Source organism: Bos javanicus, chromosome 3, assembly GCF_032452875.1.
Source record: "Bos javanicus breed banteng chromosome 3, ARS-OSU_banteng_1.0, whole genome shotgun sequence".
NCBI lineage: Eukaryota > Metazoa > Chordata > Mammalia > Artiodactyla > Bovidae > Bos > Bos javanicus.
In genome coordinates, this window is record NC_083870.1 from 1946387 (window position 1) to 1967629 (window position 21243).

The 21243-nt window shown below is 42.7% G+C and overlaps 1 protein-coding gene across 6 annotated transcripts in view; it reads left to right on the plus strand.

Annotated features, from left to right (window-relative positions):
* The window catches only part of ILDR2 (immunoglobulin like domain containing receptor 2), a 68941-nt gene that overhangs the window by 17469 nt on the left and 30229 nt on the right, over positions 1-21243 (plus strand). For all 6 annotated transcript variants that reach the window (XR_009733202.1, XM_061399528.1, XM_061399544.1 and 3 more), the window contains exons 2-3: positions 4178-4510; positions 5545-5664. Coding sequence is in view for 5 of the 6 variants with exons in the window: in XM_061399528.1 (XP_061255512.1) it covers positions 4178-4510; positions 5545-5664 (453 nt within the window). In the remaining variant the exon portion in view is untranslated. The remainder of the gene's footprint in view (positions 1-4177; positions 4511-5544; positions 5665-21243) is intronic.

Sequence of the window (21243 nt, forward strand, 5' to 3'; positions counted from 1 at the left end):
AAGCAGGGCTGGATCTCGGGACAAGCCTTTGGTCCCAGTGGATTGCAAGCCAGGTGGAAACACAGCCTAATATAAGCAAGGACTGAGGGAAAGACGTGGCTCAGTGGGTGTGGGAATCGCAGCCCTCACCCAGAACCCAGGGTTAGGGCCAGAAGAGCAGTTCTAGGCCTCGCCTTCTGGTGGGAATGGGGCATCTAACAGGGCTGGCCAGGACAGGCTTGGGACCTGGGTGCCGTGTATCCTACAGTTTGGAAGCTCCTAGAGCTAATGCAGGGATTGGCTTCTTTAGCTTTCTAACTCTTCACTCTGGTCCTCAAATGTTCAATAAACTGACATTTACTTGAAATTCCTAGTTCTGGCCTTTCCAGCTATCCAGATGTATCCCGAGCTTAGATTCCCAGGATTTTCATTGTCCCTGCATATGTATACATGTCTATGTATGTGCACACACTCAGGGGTACGCTCTGTTTCCAACTGCTGGGAGCTATGGATGTGACTGTGCTGTGCACCCAGTCATTGTTTGATACCGAATTACCCAGTCTGCAATACTATTCCTTTGCAGTTTCTGCCCATTCTGCCCTATAACTCACACCTTTGTGCTCACCTAGCTCTAGATTAGAAGAAGGCAATGGCACCCCACACCAGTACTCTTGCCTGGAAAATCCCATGGACGGAGGAGCCCGGAAGGCTGCAGTCCATGGGGTTGCTGAGGGTTGGACACGACTGAGCGACTTCCCTTTCACTTTTCACTTTCATGCATTGGAGAAGAAAATGGCAACCCACTCCAGTGTTCTTGCCTGGAGAATCCCAGGGACAGGGGAGCCTGTTGGGCTGCCGTCTATGGGGTCGCACAGAGTCAGACATGACTGAAGCGACTTAGCAGCAGCAGCAGCAGCTCTAGGTTATATGGCTTTACAGAAATCAACAGATTGTTATTGACAGCAGCAGCAACAACTACATTTATTGAGTGCTTACTTTACATCAGCATTATCCTAAATGCTTAGGATAAAATCTTATTTAACCCTCAAACAGCTCCACAAAATAGTTAGTTATTCTGGTTTTACCAGTAAGGAAACCGAAACTCCTAAGAGGAGTAATCTACTGCAAGTCATGCAGTTAGGAAGTGGTAAGACTTGGATTTTAAATGAGAACTCCCTCTAAAATCCATGCCTTTAACTATCATGCTATAAAGAGGTAAATGTTCCTGAAAACATAGTCTTTATTCTTTGGAACATGAGCTTATGTGTATGTCATAGAAGAAACTGAGTTGACTAACCTCTATTAATAATTAAGGGAGTCCACGATTTTAAAAAACAATAATTAATGGTGTCCCATGGCTTGGTCAAGTGTCTAGTCTCATTAACAGAGAATAGAGCTGAGAAGGAGGTTATCCTTAGTAATCATCTAACGAAGAAAACCCTATACTTAAACAACCCTTCCCCCAACACTTTTTGTGTTGCACCTGCCTCCTTTGCTAGTTTCATTTATCCTGGAAGGGCTAGGAAATATTTCATTTCCCAAGTAGAGCCTGAATAGGTAGCAGAGAAGAAAGGTGGTTGGTCAGCAGCCAGCATTGTGATTGGTCAATACCTGTGACTGGTCATCCAGCCTCAGCAACTGCTCACTGAAGTCATTTCACCTCTCTGTCCCATTTTGTTACCTGGAAAATCAGACTGTGAATAAGGATTTGAAGAATTACAAGGTTAAAAATTAATGCAATAGAATTCAAGGAGAAACTATAGGAAAACAACAACAATAACACACAAGTCTTTGTCATCTAGATTCTAGATGTGTGAGTTGGGAAGAACAGAATCAGTGACACCAGCATTTGAGGGTGGTGGAGGGAAGCAGCAGAGCCTAGGAGGTTCTTTTCTGAGCTTCCAGATGGGAATTATCTGCCCCTCGCTGGCACTGATCTACATACTCTGGCTATAATCAAACCTTTTGGTGATGAATGGTCATCAAGATTCAAGAGCCTCTGAATGGGAGTCAAGGGCAAAGGCAGGAAAGGTAAGGGAGGGTTCCCATTTGAGATGTACCATCTATGGGTCATGGTCAAGGTGCTCTTAAAGAGTCCTCTCTCTGCAGGCACCCAGAGAGAGAAGGTTTAACAACTCTGTTGAGTTAAGGAATATGAGGCTCATTTTACAGGTGAAGGTTGCTTAAGAGGCTTCATTTAGGCCTTACCATTAGTGTGTAGCCAGATGAGATTCAAAGCCTTATCTCTTTGATGCCAATGCTCTTTTATTATACTATGCTGTTTATGTCATCTAAACATAAATGTGAAGTCTTAGAAATTTGTGAAGTCCTAGAAATTTTCATATTAATATTCATTCATTTACTTGCCCATTCCTTTATTTATTGTAGCTATCCAGCACTTAAGGTTCAAAATACTAAATCTTAAATACTCTGCTGTATTCACTTCCCAATTCCATAGGATGAAAACCTTTTCTTCCTAACAGGAATTAAAACCTAGTTTTCACAGTGCTTTCATGGGGGAGAGTCACTAGTCTGGAAATCAGAAGTGAGTACAAATGTGGTATCTTGCCCTTGTTGAGCGAGCTATAAAGCTATTATTCGTGACTCTATGAAGAGTCATGAATAAATGCATATTCGAGTTGTGAGAGTGAGTTTGCTTTGTGGGCTGTCATCGTGACCATGGGCAGTAATGAAGGATAGTAGGCCCCCCTAGGAAACTAGTCCTCCTGCCTCTGAAGTCCATCTGCAATTCTAGGGTGAAACTCTTTGCCTCAAGCTACCTGAAGATGGCTTGGCAGCCTCCTGGTTTCAACTCTGGACCTCTTTATCCTGTCTTTTTATTCATATTCCTTTTTTTGCTTCTCATCATGATTCTGCTTCTGTTTCAAAGCAGAATTAGATCAAGCTAGAAACTCTTAACTCTCCCAGTAACCTGAAGAAGTTGTGTTCTCTTTGTCTGGAGTTTCTAGACCTTACCATTGAGTTCATAGAAGCCCTTTGCCTCTCAAACACTCCCCTGGGCTTTCATTCATGGAAACTTCCCTCTCTTTCTTGGACACCAAGCTTCAAATTGATCTTTTTAACACTTAAACTTCTCATCTGCTTTCTAGTCTCCCCCCACCTCTTTTTGGATCGCCTTCAAAGCTTTTGAACTTGGTCTACTGCTTTTGATCTGAAATTCTCCCATTTCTCTCAAAGCCTTCTTTCCCCCTTAATCTCTGTCTCCTTTGCTTGGTCACCAGCTAGAAGGGAAGTCACTTTCTCCTAAATTCATACTTCCTGGATTCATTTTCCTCATTTATCAAATAGTTTAGTGTCTATGGGCTTCAGGAGCCAGGACAGCTAAATAAGACACGTTACTTAGTTGACCCGACAAGTCTGATGGTGTGAAAAGAACTTGCAAAATTATAGTAAATGTCTGGCGGGGAATGCTAGGGACACTATGGTGCAAAGGAGGAAGTGATACATAGATTGACTGGTCAGAGAAGGCTTGACAAGAAGCCTCTGAACTGGGTTTTAAAAGATGAAAATGAGTTTCCCAGGAAGATAAGTGAGGAAAAAGCTTGCCATAAACAAGAAACATGATGTGCCAAGATCTAGAGGTGTGATATAGAACATCCCACTTAGGGAAACTGTTAGTTTGCTGTCCTCTGAGGTTGATGCTCAAACAGAGGTGCTGCAAGAAGTGAGGCTGAGGAGGAATTAGATGATGAAGCACCTTAAACGCCTTGCTGAGAACTTTGGGTTTTGTTCTAAAGGCCATGGAGGATGAGTGAAGGATTTTAAGAAGGAGAGCCATAACAGTCAGATTTAAAAAGATAACCTGAAATTATAGCAAGGAGGATGGATACATGTGGGCAACTGCAGGTGGAGAGACCAGACAAGAGATTATTGCAAAATTATAGGCAAAAAATGAGAAGAACATACACGGAAGCACTGGTAGTGGGGTTAAAGAGGGGGATGGAAATATTAAAGATGTTAAGAGGTCACGTTGACATGACTTTGTGACCAACTGGGTATTAGGAATGAGAGCAGATTCTGGACAGGGCAACCACGTAGATATTGATGTTCTTCATTGTGATGGAAAAAACAAGGTGAGGGACAGGTTAGGGAGCTAAGGCAGAAAGGCGTGCCTGTGTAGTGTGAGGTGAGGTCCAGGACACAGATACTGTTTGGACATCTTCATTCTGTTTTGCAGCCATGGCTGAAGGCCTTCAGGTTACAGTGCCCGACAAGAAGAAGGTGGCCATGCTCTTCCAGCCCACTGTGCTCCACTGCCGCTTCTCTACATCCTCCCATCAGCCGGCCGTCGTCCAGTGGAAGTTCAAGTCCTATTGCCAGGATCGCATGGGGGAATCCCTGGGCATGTCATCTCCACGGACCCAGTCTCTCAGTAAAAGAAACCTGGAATGGGACCCTTACTTGGATTGCTTAGACAGCAGGAGGACTGTTCGAGTGGTGGCTTCTAAACAGGGCTCGACTGTGACCCTGGGAGATTTCTACAGGGGCAGAGAGATCACGATTGTTCACGGTAATAATGCCTCTGTTTTTAAGGAATGGGAGGGAGGTTGGTTTCATTCTTCACAGGTGCAAGAGGGTGTCAGCTGTGCACCCTTTCAGTCTCTCAAGGGTTTGATTTTATGGGAGATGATAGCATCAAGAAGCTTTCATGAGCTTGACTTTTAGTCTGATAATAAATGTATTATCAGCACTGAATTGAAATGGGTTCTAGTGAAATCTTTCTCAGTCAAATACTTTACAGCTTGACACCAGGCTTTATTGCCCTTAACTCAGAAAGTAAACTTCCCTAGAAGTTCTCTGCTGGGAAAAGGGATGCATGTGTGTAAGTGCAGAGCCAGGTCACTTCATGGCCCAAGTCCCAGGCAGTTTTGCATCCGTTCCACTTTTTCTCCTGGTCTCTAAAGCTTTGGACAAGAAAAGGTCCAAAGTCTGGTATGACCTACTTGATTATTGGAATTTTGAAGAACTCCTGTGAACCCGTCTTGGGCTTCCCTGGTGGCTCAGACGGTAAAGACTCTGCCTGCAATGCAGGAAACCCGGTTTCCATTTCTGGGTTGGGGAGATCCCCTGGAGAAGGAAATGGCAATCCTCTCCAGTATTCTTGCCTGGAAAATCCCATGGACAGAAGAGCCTGGCAGGCTAACAGTCTATGGGGTTGCAAAGAGTCAGATATGGCTGAGTGACTAACACTTTTCACTTCCTGTGAACTCAGCTCATTTCCAGGAGTCCAGGTTAATTCTGGAATTTACTTGGCTTTCAGAGGCCTCTGTAAGCCTGGTTGAAAGCAAGTGTTCTATTCCTGAAACCAGCCTGCAACTAGACTAGTTTCTGGGTGTGAATTCTCTCACCTTAGGGATGCTAGTTTTTATGATTGTTTTGTTAGTTTGTTTTCAGTAAGGCAAACGTCACGTCAGCTACCATTTAGGTTGAAAAATAGAACACTGCAGACACCCAGAAGCACCTCACTTCCACCCACCCTCTGTTGTTCAGTGTTTTCTTCAAAGGACAGAATTTAGAACCAGGTCCTTCTCTTTGTGATAACAGATGCAGATCTTCAAATTGGAAAACTCATGTGGGGAGACAGCGGACTGTACTACTGTATCATCACCACCCCTGATGACCTGGAGGGCAAGAATGAGGACTCCGTGGAAGTACTGGTGCTGGGTAGGTGACGGTCCTCAGCGATATTTTCATCTTAGACTGCTTGCACTGCTCCTTCTTCTCACTTCTCCCTGCGTGTATCAGTAGGTTGCACACACAGGCTTTATCTTTGGTGCACAAACTGATTTCAGAATATGGTCTTTAATGAGTATTTGTTATATTTTGTTTCTTGGCTGCTATGATCCCCTTTTTCGCATTGCCTAAATGTTTCTTCTGCTTTCTTAGTTTTTTTCTCCTCCTTTCCACTTGTACCTTTAACCCTGAATTATTTCTGCTTATTCTTTACATATGCTACTAGTGAGGAAAATGCCAGATGCCTTTGAAGCAGGGTAGAGACAGGAATTCACTGGTGTGTTAGGATCTCCTGAGGCCTTTGGGAATCTTTTCCCATTCAGTTATCTCCCCTTAAGGCAATCCTAAGGAAAGATGGCTGTGCACTTTTAATAATAAAAGGTACCCAGTGAAAAGAGCTCTGGGGTAGACCTACTAGTGTTTAATTGGAGGGCAAATTTCTTGAAAGCTAAAAGTGCCTGAATTAGTCTCAAAGCAAATATAATCTAATCCTTATTAATATTAATTCCCTCATAAATGAAAACTCATTACTTTTGGCTACTTTTCTCTTTGGTGGATTAGAAGAATGTCAGTGGCAGATGACCTCCTTGTATGAAACTGAAGAACTGAGCACATATTTCATGCTCTATAAATGTTACTTGAACAAGAAAATTGGAATAAAATATGCAGAAATTAAGAAAAGAAACATTAACTGTAGGATACAATGTACATCCTTGAAGCCATTTTCAAAAGAAATTACTTTTTTTGTAGCCTCTAAGAAACCAGGTGATAACAATGTGGGGGCACAAATAAGGTGCTTTCTTTTAGAGGCAAATAAAATTAAAGGTTAATTTTTACCCCCTGTGAGAAATTCAGTGCCCAGGGAGAAAATGGAATTTTCTACTTAGGATTTTTAGTTTTATTCTATCATGATTGGCAAATAAGGTTTACTGTTGCCTTAATTTTACGGTTTACAAAATGGACTAAGGTAAATATTTATTAAGTATTAACCCTTTAATAATAATCAATGAATTGATGCTTTCAAATTGTGGTGCTGGAGAAAACTCTTGAGAGCCCCTTGGACTGAAAGGAGATCAAATCAGTCAATCCTAAAGGAAATCGACCCTGAATATTCATTAGAAGGACTGATGCTGAAGCTGAAACTCCAATACTTTGGCCACCTGATGTGAAGAGCCAAGTCATGGGAAGAGACCCTTATGCTGGGAAAGATTGAAGGCAAGAGGAGAAGGGGGCAGCAGAGGATGAGATGATTAGGTAACATCACTGACTCAAAGCACATGAATTGGAGCAAATCCTGGGAGATAGTGAAGGACAGAGGAGCCTGGCATGCTGCAATGAAAAACTGCTGTGATCTGTAAAAGAATGGGAAATACGACATACATTCAAAAGGAAATAAAAATGTAAAAGGTTTATATTGACATTATAAAAGACTACAGAGCAGTTAGATTTAGGATCTGTGTGACTCTGTAAATCTGTAGGAAATAAAAAGATAAATGTCTGCCTGATAACACAACTCTAATGGTTAAGTTTGAAGGAACAAGTGGCTCATTGAGCCTGCAATTAGCTGATTGTGAACACAAGTTATTTGACCAGTGCAACCGTTTGCAGCAAAGTAATTACCTGTGCAGGAAAAGGAGGCCAGGTAAAAACCACTTGAAATAATTTGGTCCCCGTCCTGCAAATGTGGGGAAATAAATAGAGTGAAAGCCTTGTCATTAGAGGATGTGCTGAAGTATATGAAGGGCATTCCTCTGGATTGAAACATACAGAGTAACTTGGGCAAAGATGCTATCCTCAGGACCAACAGGGAGGTGAAAGGAAGGCTCAGATGAAAAGGGTCAGCAATGATGGGAGAAAAGATAAGAAAAATTAGTGTTATCCTAAAAAGGGATCAGAAAGGCCAAATGTGGATGCTGCAAATCAGATAGAAGCAGCACATTTGTGAGATAAACAGATACACAGTGGAGTTCTTAGGGAGGAGAAACACATAATTCTGCTATTGTTGTTGTTTAGTTGCTAAGTTGTGTCTGACTCTTTTTCAACCCCAGGGACCGTAGCCTACCAGGCTCCTCTGCCCATGAAATTTCCCAGAGAAGAATACCGCAGTCTGTTGCCCTTTCCTTCTCCCGGGGATCTTCCCGACCCAGGGATCAAACCCGTGACTCCTACTGCGTCTCCTGCATTGCAGGCAGATTCTTTTCCACTGAGCCACTGGGGAAGCCTGTATCCCGCATTAATTAGAAATGTTCAAAGCACGGTAAATTTGCCATGTAAACTTTTTAGGGCAACACTGGTTGTGTTAGTTAATTAAAGGTGTTAGTTTGAAATCTAGGAGAATTTCCTGAATGTGATATTTACTTTCCAAATGCAACATTCTGAGTCTTCTTGGTCTTGACACCCCATTATGGAATTTTTCAAAATATTGTCACAGTTTTTAAAATTCTAAATATTTAGTGGTTATATCCTGCAGGCCTGTTCATGAGGTATTCTTTTTATGTGAGACCAAGAGAGCAACCTGTTTCTGAAGTCAACCTCTAGGAGATAAAGACCTCGGTAGGAAGATAATGGTCCACAGTTTGCTGACTACAACCGTCATGAGCCACTTGTGGTCACCGAACTTACTATGAGGAATAGTTGGAGGAACTGGGAGGATTCGGTCTTGGGAAAGGGAGCATGGGAAGCCTCTCCAGATATCTGGAGTGAAATTGTGTAGGAGGATTGGAAACTTACCCATTGTAGCTAGGTAAAACTAGAGTCAGGAGTGGAAGTTACAAAGGGAAGGAGTCTGTCTCAGGATAAAGAAAGAACTGTTAACAATCGGAGAGGCATCTGAAGATGCAGTGTTCTTAGAAGTATTAATTTCTATGTCCTTAAGAAGGTGGAAAATTTCTTTTGAGTTATTGTATCAGGTATTTATAGTAAAAGGTGTTCAACTCACTTATTTTTGAGCTTTATTTCAAATTTAAAATTATTGGTTTTAAAAAGTAGATGAATATGAGTGATGTGACTACTCTGATAAAGGGAGAAAATGACTTCCTGGTAATTTAGTCCTCATGACAGAGATAAAAGGGTTACAAGTTGGTTACAAGAACATACAGGATAGCATTCACTCAAAAGGAAGCCAGAGGGAATGCACTGTGGTCTTTTGTGGTAGGTCAGTGTTAAAAGAACTGATTCCACAAGAATAAGAATAAACTTGATGGAGGCTTGTAGGAACTGAAACGAGCTCTTCTTAGAGGATAATCACAGCGTGAGGAATAGAAAACTGTAGAATTTCAGATGACCAATTAGTAAGGGAGTTAGTTAAAGGGATAAACCAGAGGCAAAGTTAAGGAGAATTTGTTGTTTTCATTATACGCACAAAGGTAACGTTGGAAAAGTTAATGGAGCAAGATTATCAAGTGTCTTATATGTCAGACTAAGAACTTTGTGTTCCATTTGAAGACTTAGAGGAGCCAGTGAAGAAGCCATCACAGAGGAATGAAATTAGATTTGAGGATCAGAATAGTAGTAGCAGGGTAGACAATACATTAGAGAGGAGTACTAGAACAGAGGGGTTGGTTATGGGGTACTGCAGCAGCATGGGTGAAAGGGCATGAGATTCTGAACCAGAGTAATGAACTGAGAACAGACAGCATGGAAACATTTCTGAGAGGGAAGTGGTGGATATTGAGATACAGGGATGAGTCAAAAGGACACCGTGGTTTATAGTTAACTGGGGAGCCAACTGTTCTGTCAACCAAGAGAGAGGCTACAGATTGGAAACCAGGTTGGAGAGGCCAGAAAATGAATTTGGTTCTTAATACATGGAATGTGAGGTGTCTTGATGACAATTAGAAATATGGTCTGGAATTCAGTGGAAAAACAGGGATTAGAGATAATAGATTTGAGAGTCATGAATGATAGTCACAACCGTGAAAGAATAGATGAGTCACCCAAAAAGATTATATAAAGTGAAAAGGGCCAAAGGACAGAAGCTTTTCAGTCTTATATTCTAGTTTGACTTCATGTGAGTGGTGACCCTGGTACTGCGTGTATACTTGTCTTAATTTCCCTTACAACACTGGACCCTTCTCAGTAGCACTGGAACGTGAGCTCTTCAATGGCCAGGGCCAGTTCTCATTCATCTATTTGCATTGGTTTGCAGAGTTTCTAGAATAAAGAAGTTTAAGTGAATGTTTTTTTAAATGACAAATGGGCAGAATCTGTAACTAATACTTACTTTGTACCTCTTAAATATTAGTCAATGCTGAGTATGTATTTGTTGACTTATGAAGTGTTAATACAATAAATGTTTACAGTCTCAAGTGAGATATAACATAATTTAATCTCATTGGTCATGATTCTTTATCTAGGTATTTAAATTTTTCCTAGTGATAGAACCACCAGGAAGTACGGTTGAAGCCACAATACCACACAACCTGTCTATATTACGAAGCTATAGAATGCTCCCTGGCATCAATCATGTTTTCAAAAATGTAACTGCTGCTTTAGGTAATGGTTTTTACTTGGCCCACATTTGCTTTAGTACTTCATTTCATTTCTCCGTGAAACTGCCTATAATCATTAACCTCACTTCAAAGACATAGTTGTCCTTGTCTATACTGCTTACCTCCCCACTGATTATGACCTACCTTCTTTTCCCCATACATCTGAACTATCTATGAATTGCAGCTGATGCTTCTTTCAGAGGTTCAGAAATATCCAAAGATGTGATTTAGAGAAATGTGAGGATAACCACTGATTCACCATTAAACTCGAACACTATACTGAACACTTTTAAATCTCTTTTTGATGATTCAGAAGGTAGAGTCATTCTGAAGAAATGCTCGTGGTGTTTAGGGTGCTCTGAGATGATAGTGACAGGTACCTTAGAAATATTTAGATAGATGTTTGGGGTCATAGAGCCATGCCAGCAGACAGTTACAGAAGGTGGAAGTGTCCAGAAAATCTGCCACCCTGAGATTAGACATAGGTCTAGGATCAGGAACAATCTGTTTATAACCTGGAACCATGCCACTGTTTGGATAGGAATAAAGTTCCCCCGGGCAACTCCAGCTGGCAGGAAAAGGACTTCACCATTCAGGAAGGCTCAAGTAGGGAAGTTGCTATTTTAAAATCTAAAGGCAGCTCGCCTTGTTCTTATTTCTTTCTATGCACAAGGTAAGGGCCTGACCCCTTCTCTCTGATGTCTCATGTGATAGCTTGTTTTCTAAGGGCCAAAAGAAAAAAGGAGGGAAAGGGCCCCAGTAAAAATATGGCGCAATGAACACTTGTGCCTCTGGACTGAGAAAAGAATAACGACATGAGCCTGTTTCATGAGCATGTTTCAGCATGGAACAGGTTCTCTTGTCCAGGTTATCAGGATAAACAAGATGGCTTTAGCATCCTTTCTATAATTTTGACTTTATCTAAAATATCCACAAATTGCAGAATTAACTCTCTATATAGGGGATGCCCAAATACTGTTCTCCTGTTTTGTTTAATACTGCTTCTATTTTAGGAAAAGTGATACCTCTGTATTATAAAAACCAAACAAAACAGAAAACACGAGAAGAAAATCTCTTTTAAAAAATTCACCACTCAGAGCTAACTATTGTGTTCTTCAGAACTCTTTTAATTGCAAGGGACAGATTCTCAAACTGGCTTAGGGGAACTTTTTGGCTTAGGTAACCAGTAAAGTGAAAGTGAAGTTGCTCAGTCGTGTCCGACTCTTTGCGACCCCATGGACTGTAGCCTGCCAGGCTCTTCCATCCATGAGATTCTCCAGGCAAGAATACTGGAGTGGGTTGCTGTTTCCTTCTCCACGGGATCTTCCTGACCCAGGGATCAAACCGGGGTCTCCAGCACTGCAGGCAGACTCTTTACTGTAACCAGTAAGTCCAAGGGTATTCCTAACTTCAAGCATGGTTGAGTTCCAGTGTTCAGATTATGTTTTAAATATCGCCATCTCCTCTGTGTTAGATTCATTCTCCAGCACGCTGTCTCCAAATGTGACCCCTAGCAGATCTTTAACACCTTTGATCTCAGGAGGATAAACTGCCTCTCTCCATAGTGTGGCAAAAGTCCTATTGTTGGGGGTGGGCTGTGCATTCTGGGAGGAACATAGGGTACCACCAGCCCCAAATGAACCATATGAATTGAAGGGAAAGGGAGTAGCTTCATAAAGAGAAATTGGACATTTGTTTCCAAATGAAGAAGAAAAGAATGCCAGGCAGGCAAAAACACACACTGTTAATATTTTGTGGAATTCATCAATTTCTGCTTCTTTTTAGGCCAAATGCAATGCTATTCCAGGAGGCCAGAAATAGGCTTGCTCCCAGCAGGTCCTTGTGAGTAGGCACTAAGTTGGAATTGCTTCTTTCCTGTGAAGGTAATGCAGCAGAATTACCTATGTTTTCCTGTCATGCTTCTATTTTTCCTTCCATCTCCTCCTGTGATTTATCCTCATTTATATTACCTTGACAAGAGGTGGAGAAACAGGCATGCATTAAATTTTTTAAAAATCAAATTATTCACAATACTGTGCCTGAAATTGTTCAGTTCAGTTCAGTTCAGTCACACAGTCGTGTCCGACTCTTTGCGACTCCATGAATCACAGCATGCCAGGCCTCCCTGTCCATCACCAACTCCCGGAGTTCACTCAGACTCACGTCCATTGAGTCGGTGATGCCATCCAGCCATCTCATCCTCTGTTGTCCCCTTCTCCTCCTGCCCCAATCCCTTATGGCAGAAAGTGAAGAGGAACTTAAAAGCCTCTTGATGAAGGTGAAAGAGGAGAGTGAAAAAGTTGGCTTAAAACTCAACATTCAGAAAACGAAGATCATGGCATCTGGTCCCATCACTTCATGGGAAATAGATGGGGAAACAGTGGAAACAGACTATTTTTTTTGGGCTCCCAAATCACTGCAGATGGTGACTGCAGCCATGAAATTAAAAGACGCTTACTCCTTGGAAGAAAAGTTATGACCAACCTAGATAGCATATTCAAAAGCAGAGACATTACTTTGCCAACAAAGGTCTGTCTAGTCAAAGCTATGGTTTTTCCAGTGGTCCTGTATGGATGTGAGAGTTGGACTGTGAAGAAAGCTGAGTGCCAAAGAATTGATGCTTTTGAACTGTGGTGCTGGAGAAGATTCCTGAGAGTCCCTTGGACTGCAAGGAGATCCACTCAGTCCATTCTGAAGGAGATCAGCCCTGGGATTTCTTTGGAAGGAATGATGCTAAAGCTGAAACTCCAGTACTTTGGCCACCTCATGCGAAGAGTTGACTCATTGGAAAAGACTCTGAAATTGTTATTCTGGTCTAAAATCAACTTTTTGGCCTACTAGCATTAAAAAGCCATTAAGAACATAATGAGAAATCAGGGAATTCTAGGGAGGGACATCTCTGAACTAGTGATCCACTTTAGGGATTTTTGATAGGAATCTGTTTCTATGGCTGTGCAGAAATATTCAGGCACACACCCCTCTGTCAGCGCTGCCTCAATTTGAATCCTGTTGTACTACCCACCCCCCTCCCATTAGTTCTGGCTATTTAGAAAGATTACTTGTTGCCAAGACTCCCCCTCCCCCTTCTCTTCCTGGCTTCCAGCCCCTGCTGCTAACCAAGGAGATTTGCCGATTAGAAGGGCTTCAGCTCAGAGAGTTCCCATGGCAACAGACTCCTCAGAGGTCTTTGTTGCCTGCTAAAACTTTGATCTCTGAGAGTTGCTGCTGCTGTTTCTCTCTAAGATTTACAAACAGAGGAAGAGGAGAAAAGAATTGGAGGAGAAGAAAAGTTTACTCCTGGCCAAAAGGAGAGAAGGAATTAATTACAGCCACACTCTAGCCATAAATCTGGAGGTTACTCCTTTGGAACATCTTCCATTTGGGCTGTTCCTACATTTTCATTTGTAGACTCGATTATATTACAGCTATCTTGGTTTCAAATGAAAGACTTAAAGTGGAGTTGATTCCTCTTGGAAGGTGGACCTATCCTATCCATCTTCAGATTTCCAGAAGAGTCGAAATAACTGCACAGGCTGCCATGAAAGCAGAGACACAGAACTAATATCGGGAGAGAGCTTTTTAGGCCCCAGACCCACTGGCTTTACTCCCTGCCCTTTCTCCTAATTCTGGCCTACTCTGCCCTGAGCTTACCTACATGCCTCTGTTGATCTTGGTTTTGAGAAGAACCAGAGTAATGTGTTGAAGGAGTGGGGAAGAAGGAAGAGGCAGAAAAATCAGCCAGGCATCAATAAGAAGTTGATTCTGTTTAATGGCTGTCAGTGAGCCTTCTACCATCTGAGGAGTGGAGTGGGGTTTGTGGTTGCTCCAATGACTGAGGATCATGCCTTTCACTCTTTGCAAGAAGCCTCTGATAGCCTTCACGCCTCTCTCCTGCATAATCACAGCCTTGTTCTTTGATGGGCATCATGGAATGGAGTCAGTTTTGCTTCAAGTGTGACTTGTATTTGCATTATGATTTAACTTTTAACCAGTCTTGTTTGCATACTATGTCCCTAACACAGGGAGGATACAAAATAAATAAAAGGCACTGTTCTGTCCCTATATAAATTACCATCTTTTGATAAAGATAAGTATTATATTTCTGAGGCAATGAGAGAATAATATAAGAAAAGTTAAAAAGTGTATTGATATTAAATATCTAGGCTACTGATTCACAAGAGGGGCCACTTTTGCCCCCCAGAAGATATTTGGCAATATTTGGAAACACTTTGGTTGTCACAGCTTGTGGGATACTATGGCATCTAGCAGGTAGAAGCCAAGGAGACTGCTGAATATCCCACAATGCACAGAACAGCCCTCCCACCTCCAACAAAGGATTATCTGTCCCCACATGTGAATAGTGCCAAGGTTGCAAAACCCTGATCTTGATCAAAGGTCAATCTGGATACTGGATAAGGTCCACTGTGAAGAGCGTGGGCTTTGGGGGGGGTCACATTTATGTGGACTCCGTGCAGCCATATAACCTTTAATAACTCAATGTTGATGAGTCATGGTTTCCTTATCTGTAAAAATGAGGGAGGAAAAACAAAAGTTAACATGGAAAACCTATTGTGAGGATTAAATAGCACAGAACACAAACTCAGTAAAACGTCAGTTCGGGGCTTCCCTGGTGGCTCAACAGTAAAGAGTCCGCCTGCTATGCAGGAGACTTGGTTTGGGAAGTTTGATCCTTGGGTTGGGAAGATCGCCTGGAGAAGGAAATGGTGATTCACTCCAGTATTCTTGCCTGGGAAAGCCCATGGACAGAAGAGCCTGGCAAGCTACAGACTGGGGGTCATCAAAGAGTCGGACACAAGTGAACGACTAAACAGCAACGACAAAATGTCAGTTTCCTTCTACTTTTGCCATCCCCCACGTCTAGTTTGCAGTGTGCCACCCCTCATCCAGCGTTCTTGCCTGGAGAATCCCAGGGACCAGGGAGCCTGGTGGGCTGCCATCTATGGGGTCGCACAGAGTCGGACACGACTGGAGCGACTTAGCAGCAGCAGCAGCACCCCTCATCTGAGGGAACCCTCTAAGGGAATTCTGTGTTCTGGGACTCATCCTAGAGAGCCGATTTTCCTTTAGCCTGTTCCATAGCAGAGGCTTTAATGAGCCATCTGAATTGGCGATCCTGTTACTAATAGGTTCATGTTTTTTCCGATGACATCTGTGCAGTGCTGTGCAGCGGTGACCCTCATCAACCCCATGGGAATCTTCCTGCTAGTGGGTTTCAGGGTATTCTGTCCCAGCATGCAATCTTTTGGTTGCTATGTTTTGGTAGCTGTTGAAAGCCCCTGTTTCTCGTTAATTACACAGTGTTTGCTACCTGACCTACATACAAGGATTAGGTCATACAGGCCACTCGATGAAGGCTAGAAGGGTTTGGGAACACCTAAGACTTGGATTAGGATCTGGATGGACTTGGAAAGACTTTAGATAGGACAACCTTATAATTTCTTGTCCAAATTAGGTTGAAAGTGAAAAGGGGAGACTTTAAATAATTTATATCAAGACAACAGGCCTATGGATGTGGTGATCACCCCGTCTCTAGAGATGATCACCTGGAAGGTTTTTTGGTTTTTGTTGTTGTTTTTTTTTAATTATAGAGAACAGAAGAGCCAGAGGAGCTGGGAGCAAATTAGTTTCAGCTCACCTTCACCTGCTGACCCCAAGATGTTAGCAGGCATTCTAATTAGGGAGCCTAATTAGCTTCCCTGGTAGCTCCTGCCAATGCAGGAGACCCTGGGTCGGGAAGATCCCTTGGAGAAGGGAATGACAACTCACTCCAGTATTCTTGCCTGGAGAATTCCATGGATGGAGGAGCCTGGTGGACTACAGTCCATGCAGTCACCAAGAGTCTGAGACCACTGAGCAACTAACACTTTCACTTTTACAGGGCTGTGTACATCTCCATTCATTTACTGCTGCTGCTGCTGCTAAGTCGCATCAGTCGTGTCCGACTCTGTGCGACCCCAGAGACGGCAGCCCACCAGGCTCCCCCGTCCCTGGGATTCTCCAGGCAAGAACACTAGAGTGGGTTGCCATTTCCTTCTCCAATGCATGAAAGTGAAAAGTGAAAGTGAAGTCGCTCAGTCGTGTCCGACTCTAGCGACCCCATGGACTGCAGCCCACCAGGCTCCTCTGTCCATGGCGCTTTCCAGGCAAGAGTACTGGAGTGGGGTGCCATTGCCTTCTCCGCATTCATTTACTAGAAGCAAGCAAAGAGGTCGTGGTTTGCGGTACTACTTGTTCACTGAAAAATGTGTGCGAAGATTTCTGAGGGGTGAAGGACGTTTAGGCTCTTCACTGCCCTGGGTTGTTAACAAACGAAGTCTTGAAGGCACTCATTGCCCTCCCCTCACCCACAACCACCCAGCCCGAGCTGTGACTGCCTCCCCTCCCCCCTTCCTCCGTCGAAGCCTGTATCCCGCCTCACTATTTTTGCTTCACTTGTTGCTCATCACTGTGGGAGGAAACTGGGCCTTCAATTAGTGCGCATTCCTGAAGCCCGCGGTTGCCGTGGTTACCCGGGCGGGAGTCGGGCAGCTGGGTCAGCTCGCCTGGCGCATTGTAGTCGGTGCACCCGGGCGGCGGTAAACGCGCTAAGCTGGTGCGCGTGAGGGCGGGGACGGGGCCGGCGGACGGGAGGCACTGGGGGCCCGCGGGACAGTGGGCGTCGCCAAAAATCGGCTCAGCTCTGGAAAAAAAGAATGGCAGCCCTTGAAAGCCGGTCAGGAGACAGTGACGGCATTTTTCTCCAGAGCCAGCTGCTGCTATTCGAGTCTGCCGGTTTTCGTTCACAGGGGGATAGTGCCTCTGAGTTCGCTCTGGGAAATGCCCCATGCTCAAGCCCCTCGCACTGAGAGGGGGCTGACCATGGAGGAAAGGGCAGAGCTCTGACCATCTAAGGCCTATCAAGCTGTGTGCCCCTGCGGTCAGCCTCGGACCTCCTGGGCTTTTTTGGTTAAGGAAACTAGCCATTTTGATACCTTTGCATCTGTGGTATCTGTGCTGGCCTGATGGATGGAGCACAGTGAGCTCAGGAAATCACACTGGGCACCAAGAAACTCAATTTCCTTCTTCCAATAAATCCCACCCTCCTCTATGTCATTTTGGAGTCAAATCTACCTGTCTTCAGCTTTTCATCTCATGCTAAGTTGAGCATGTTATATTACTAATAATACCTTTGCATCTGTTCACTCTAAGACTAGGGAGTTGGATCACTATAGCACTTTGCAAAGGCAGAGTGCTTCACAATCATTTTTATTATTACTTTTAGTAGTTTGTAGCGCACAGTGAATACCTTTTAATTAGCTCATACTGTGTTATGTATTCAGTAATCATTTTCTGGTCACAACTTTAAAAGGTGTTGAATTGTTAACCACCTCCTATCCAAAAATTATACTTGAGTTATGTAGGTAGAGCAATAACGCCACAAACACGGATTTCTGCATTGCTCATTGCAAAGACTAGACATGCTTCACATTTCTAACATTTCTAAATTTAGAATAAGCAAAGCTTGAGGTGGAGTGAGATTGGGAAAGAGACAAGAATACGGGTGAGTAGACCCAGGTTCTACTCCTGGTTTGATTATTAGTCAGCTGTGTGATTTTGGGTAAGATTCTTAAGCTCTCTGAACCTCAGGTTCTTGAAAATATGAAATGGATTATGGATTAGATGACCTCTGAAATCCTTTCTAGCAATACAATTCTAGAATTGTATTGATTGTATTGATTCAATCAATATAATCAATTGTTTTGATTCTAGAATTCTGTGTGAATAGACTGCCAAAAAAGCCTGAGGCATTTATTAACAGCTAATTGCAGATGGTCTGATACTAGTCATTTTGTGGAGAGAATTCAATGTCAGAATTACTCCCTATAATTTGAAGTGAACTAAAATGAAAGGGACAAGAAGAGAAAAAATACACACATGAAATGCTTACATAGTTTAAAAATACATATAAAAGAGAAGCTATGTCCACATTTGTGATGGATAATCATAAACTGTATATATTGAATGCATGGTTGCCATGGGAATATAGAATAAAAACAGAGATGTGTGTGCCCTTGGGAAATTTCCAATTTGAGGGGATTCCAAATAGTCATAGAAACAACTTTACACTTTAAAGGACCAGAGAGAAACATCTGCTCTTCTCAGAGACTTAGGAGAGAAACATTCTGGAGGGTTAGGAGCTGAGACAATAGGGGTGGATATAGTGCATCACTGAAAATGGATCCAGGGAATCTTAGGAAAGCTTGGAAGTATGATGAAGCCCAGATGTGCATTAAGCAGAAGGGGAAAGGAGGAAACCTCAAGGATCTGGGGAGGAAAAACATTCTATATTATCCTGAACAGAAGGTTCATTTTATAATATATTGGCAAACCCAAGAAGGACTCCCAAGTTAGTACATTTCAGAGAAATGGATGGAGATTCAGCAGTTTTGGCATCACATGGACAAAAGGAAGTACTGTTTTCCCTTTTCATAGGTTCCAGTGCATAACATAATGTGTCGTCTTATGACTTATTAATGTGTCTTATAATTACTTAACCAAGTAATTAAGTAGCAGATCTAAAAATCTGAAAACAAGTTTGTCCTACATCTAGAACTTCTGTACCTTCCATTGTACTAAAAAGGCTTGGAACAGAACTTGGATTTAAGTTTTAAGACTAGAGACAAAAACCAGTTTAGGGAGCATATTGAATCTCTCTGTAATGACTGCCTTGAAAATACCCTAGCATGGTGGCTTTCAACTTGTAGGGCTGGGGTATGGTGGTGCTTCAGTTCCCCAAGATGGCAGGATGGCATTTTATGAGATATTTCAGTGACCTGAAGATCTTCCTGACATTGAGCCCTGAGTCCAGGGCTGCTAAATATTCTCCAGTACATAGCATAGTGCTGAATGAATGGGCAGTTCCTTCAGATCCTCATTAAGAGCCCATTTCCATCTGGGATGGGTAAAAGGCACTATGGTGAGCAGTAAATCAGAAGTCTAGCATAGAAAACTGGGGATTTGCCACTGGGAGAACTTCAAGGTCCTGATGGGTGAGGTGACTTCTTGTGCCAGGCTCTTAGGGATGCAGCACAGACACAGGCCCTGCCCCAGAGGGGTTTCCATCCTGCTAGTGGAGGAACATGTAAAGGAATCACTGTAGGCAAGATGTATTCTCAGGAAGGTGTGTACAGTGGTCATCAGGAGCATGGAGGAGGATGCACCCTATCAGAGCAGTATTCTTGGAGGACTCTGTTAGAACATATTTCGGAGTTTTGCAGACTGCGTGTGCTATGGATTTGAGAGAAGCAGAAGTTCATGAGCTAGTTATCTTAGTACAGAAGGTAAGTACGTCCTGCATTGAGAACCTGGCCAGCCAAGAAAAAGGGATTAGAACCTTGGGGAGATGTTACCAGGACATGGTCTGTTGTAAATATGCAAAAATAATGCCATGGATAGGAGAAGAGTGGGAAACCAGGCAAGGACTGTGTCTCTGAGGGAAGGCCTCATGACTAGGGGGAACCTGATGTCAAAAATGCCCCCCAAAAGCTGATGAAAACATGGAATTTGGCAGGAAGATAGTCCTTTGACCTTGGTAAATCATATGACACAGAAGCAGATAAGTAAAGCTGAGTTCTTAACCTCACACTTTTGGACAAGCTGCGTGGGCAAGCCTGTGACTTTCAAGCATAGGGATCATGTCTTCTTCTCTGTGTCTCCAACTGGCACAAATACACATTTCCTTATTGATTGAATGAATGAATTGGAGACTTTCCAAAAATGAGCTTGTTCTCAGGAATATGTACCAAGAGTTTAGTTGGGGATAACTTCACGTTGTCAGTGGCAGAAAACAGTTGAAATGGGGAATTATATAGTTAAAATCTGTAAGTTATTTTATTCACAATGATTGTTTTCTGCCCTCATCATTCAACCCAAAATATGTGAGTGTTTTGGGCTGTGAAGTTTCTGATGGTATGGTAGGGTATGATACTGGCACATGTGTATGCGCATTACAAACTATTAGTATGCTTGATTCGTTTGGTCTATTCATGTGGAAGTTTCTTTAAAATATTGGGTTCTGCAAGGTTTGGGGAAAACTGAGTGCTTACATGAAAACTATTTTCTAGTCATAACTTGAGCTGGGTTTGAAAAGAGTAAAGGTGACTTCTATTTGTGAGGTCTGTTCTCTATCCTTTTCTTAGACAGTAAAGTAACTTCTAATTGCCACTCTTAACTGAATCCTAGAAGAATGACAGTGATTCACAAGTGTTAGTAAAGTGCGGTGGAAATCTGGCATGTATTTACTGCAGTTGTTCGGACTCTCAAAGATCAAACCTTCGTTGGATGTGATAGAATAGCAGAGAAAGGGAAGAAAAGTTAGAGCATTTCTAACTGACAACAGCATTTCTTAGAAATTGTTAAGCAAGAAGCTGAAAGCAAAATGACTTTCAGAAATACAGGATTTCAGTATAAATCCACTTGTTAAAATGCCTTTAGCTCCAGGAAAATATAGGTCATGGTATAAAAGCCAGAGAGCTTTTCTCTCTCTCCCTCTTCTCTCTGCTGTTGACAGAACATAGTGGTATTATCAGCTATCCCCAAACCCCTACTATATTCTGAATTTTGAAGACATTTAATTTTACCCACTTTACTGCCAAATTCTGTCACTCACAGCACCCTGGGGCTAACACTGCATGGGTGCATTATGGGAAGGCTTTACCGGCTTCTGGAACTTCAGCTTTTGGCTGTTGCTTCAGGGAGAATGAGAAGCCTGATGCATGTCTCTCTGTTGGAGTGACAAGTTTTGTGAACCTCCTGTCCATATTTCTTATTGTAAGTTTTTTAATTACACATATAAAAAAAATCTAAAAAATGAAAGCCCCTTCATTGTTCTTCATGATGCCCATTTCAGTTCCCCAGAAATAAGGGCTAACAGTTTGGTGTGTCATACTGTTGTTTTCAGATTTTAATTTGAACATCGTGCCTAGAGCTTATATTCACTAACATTCTGTGTGTACAAGTA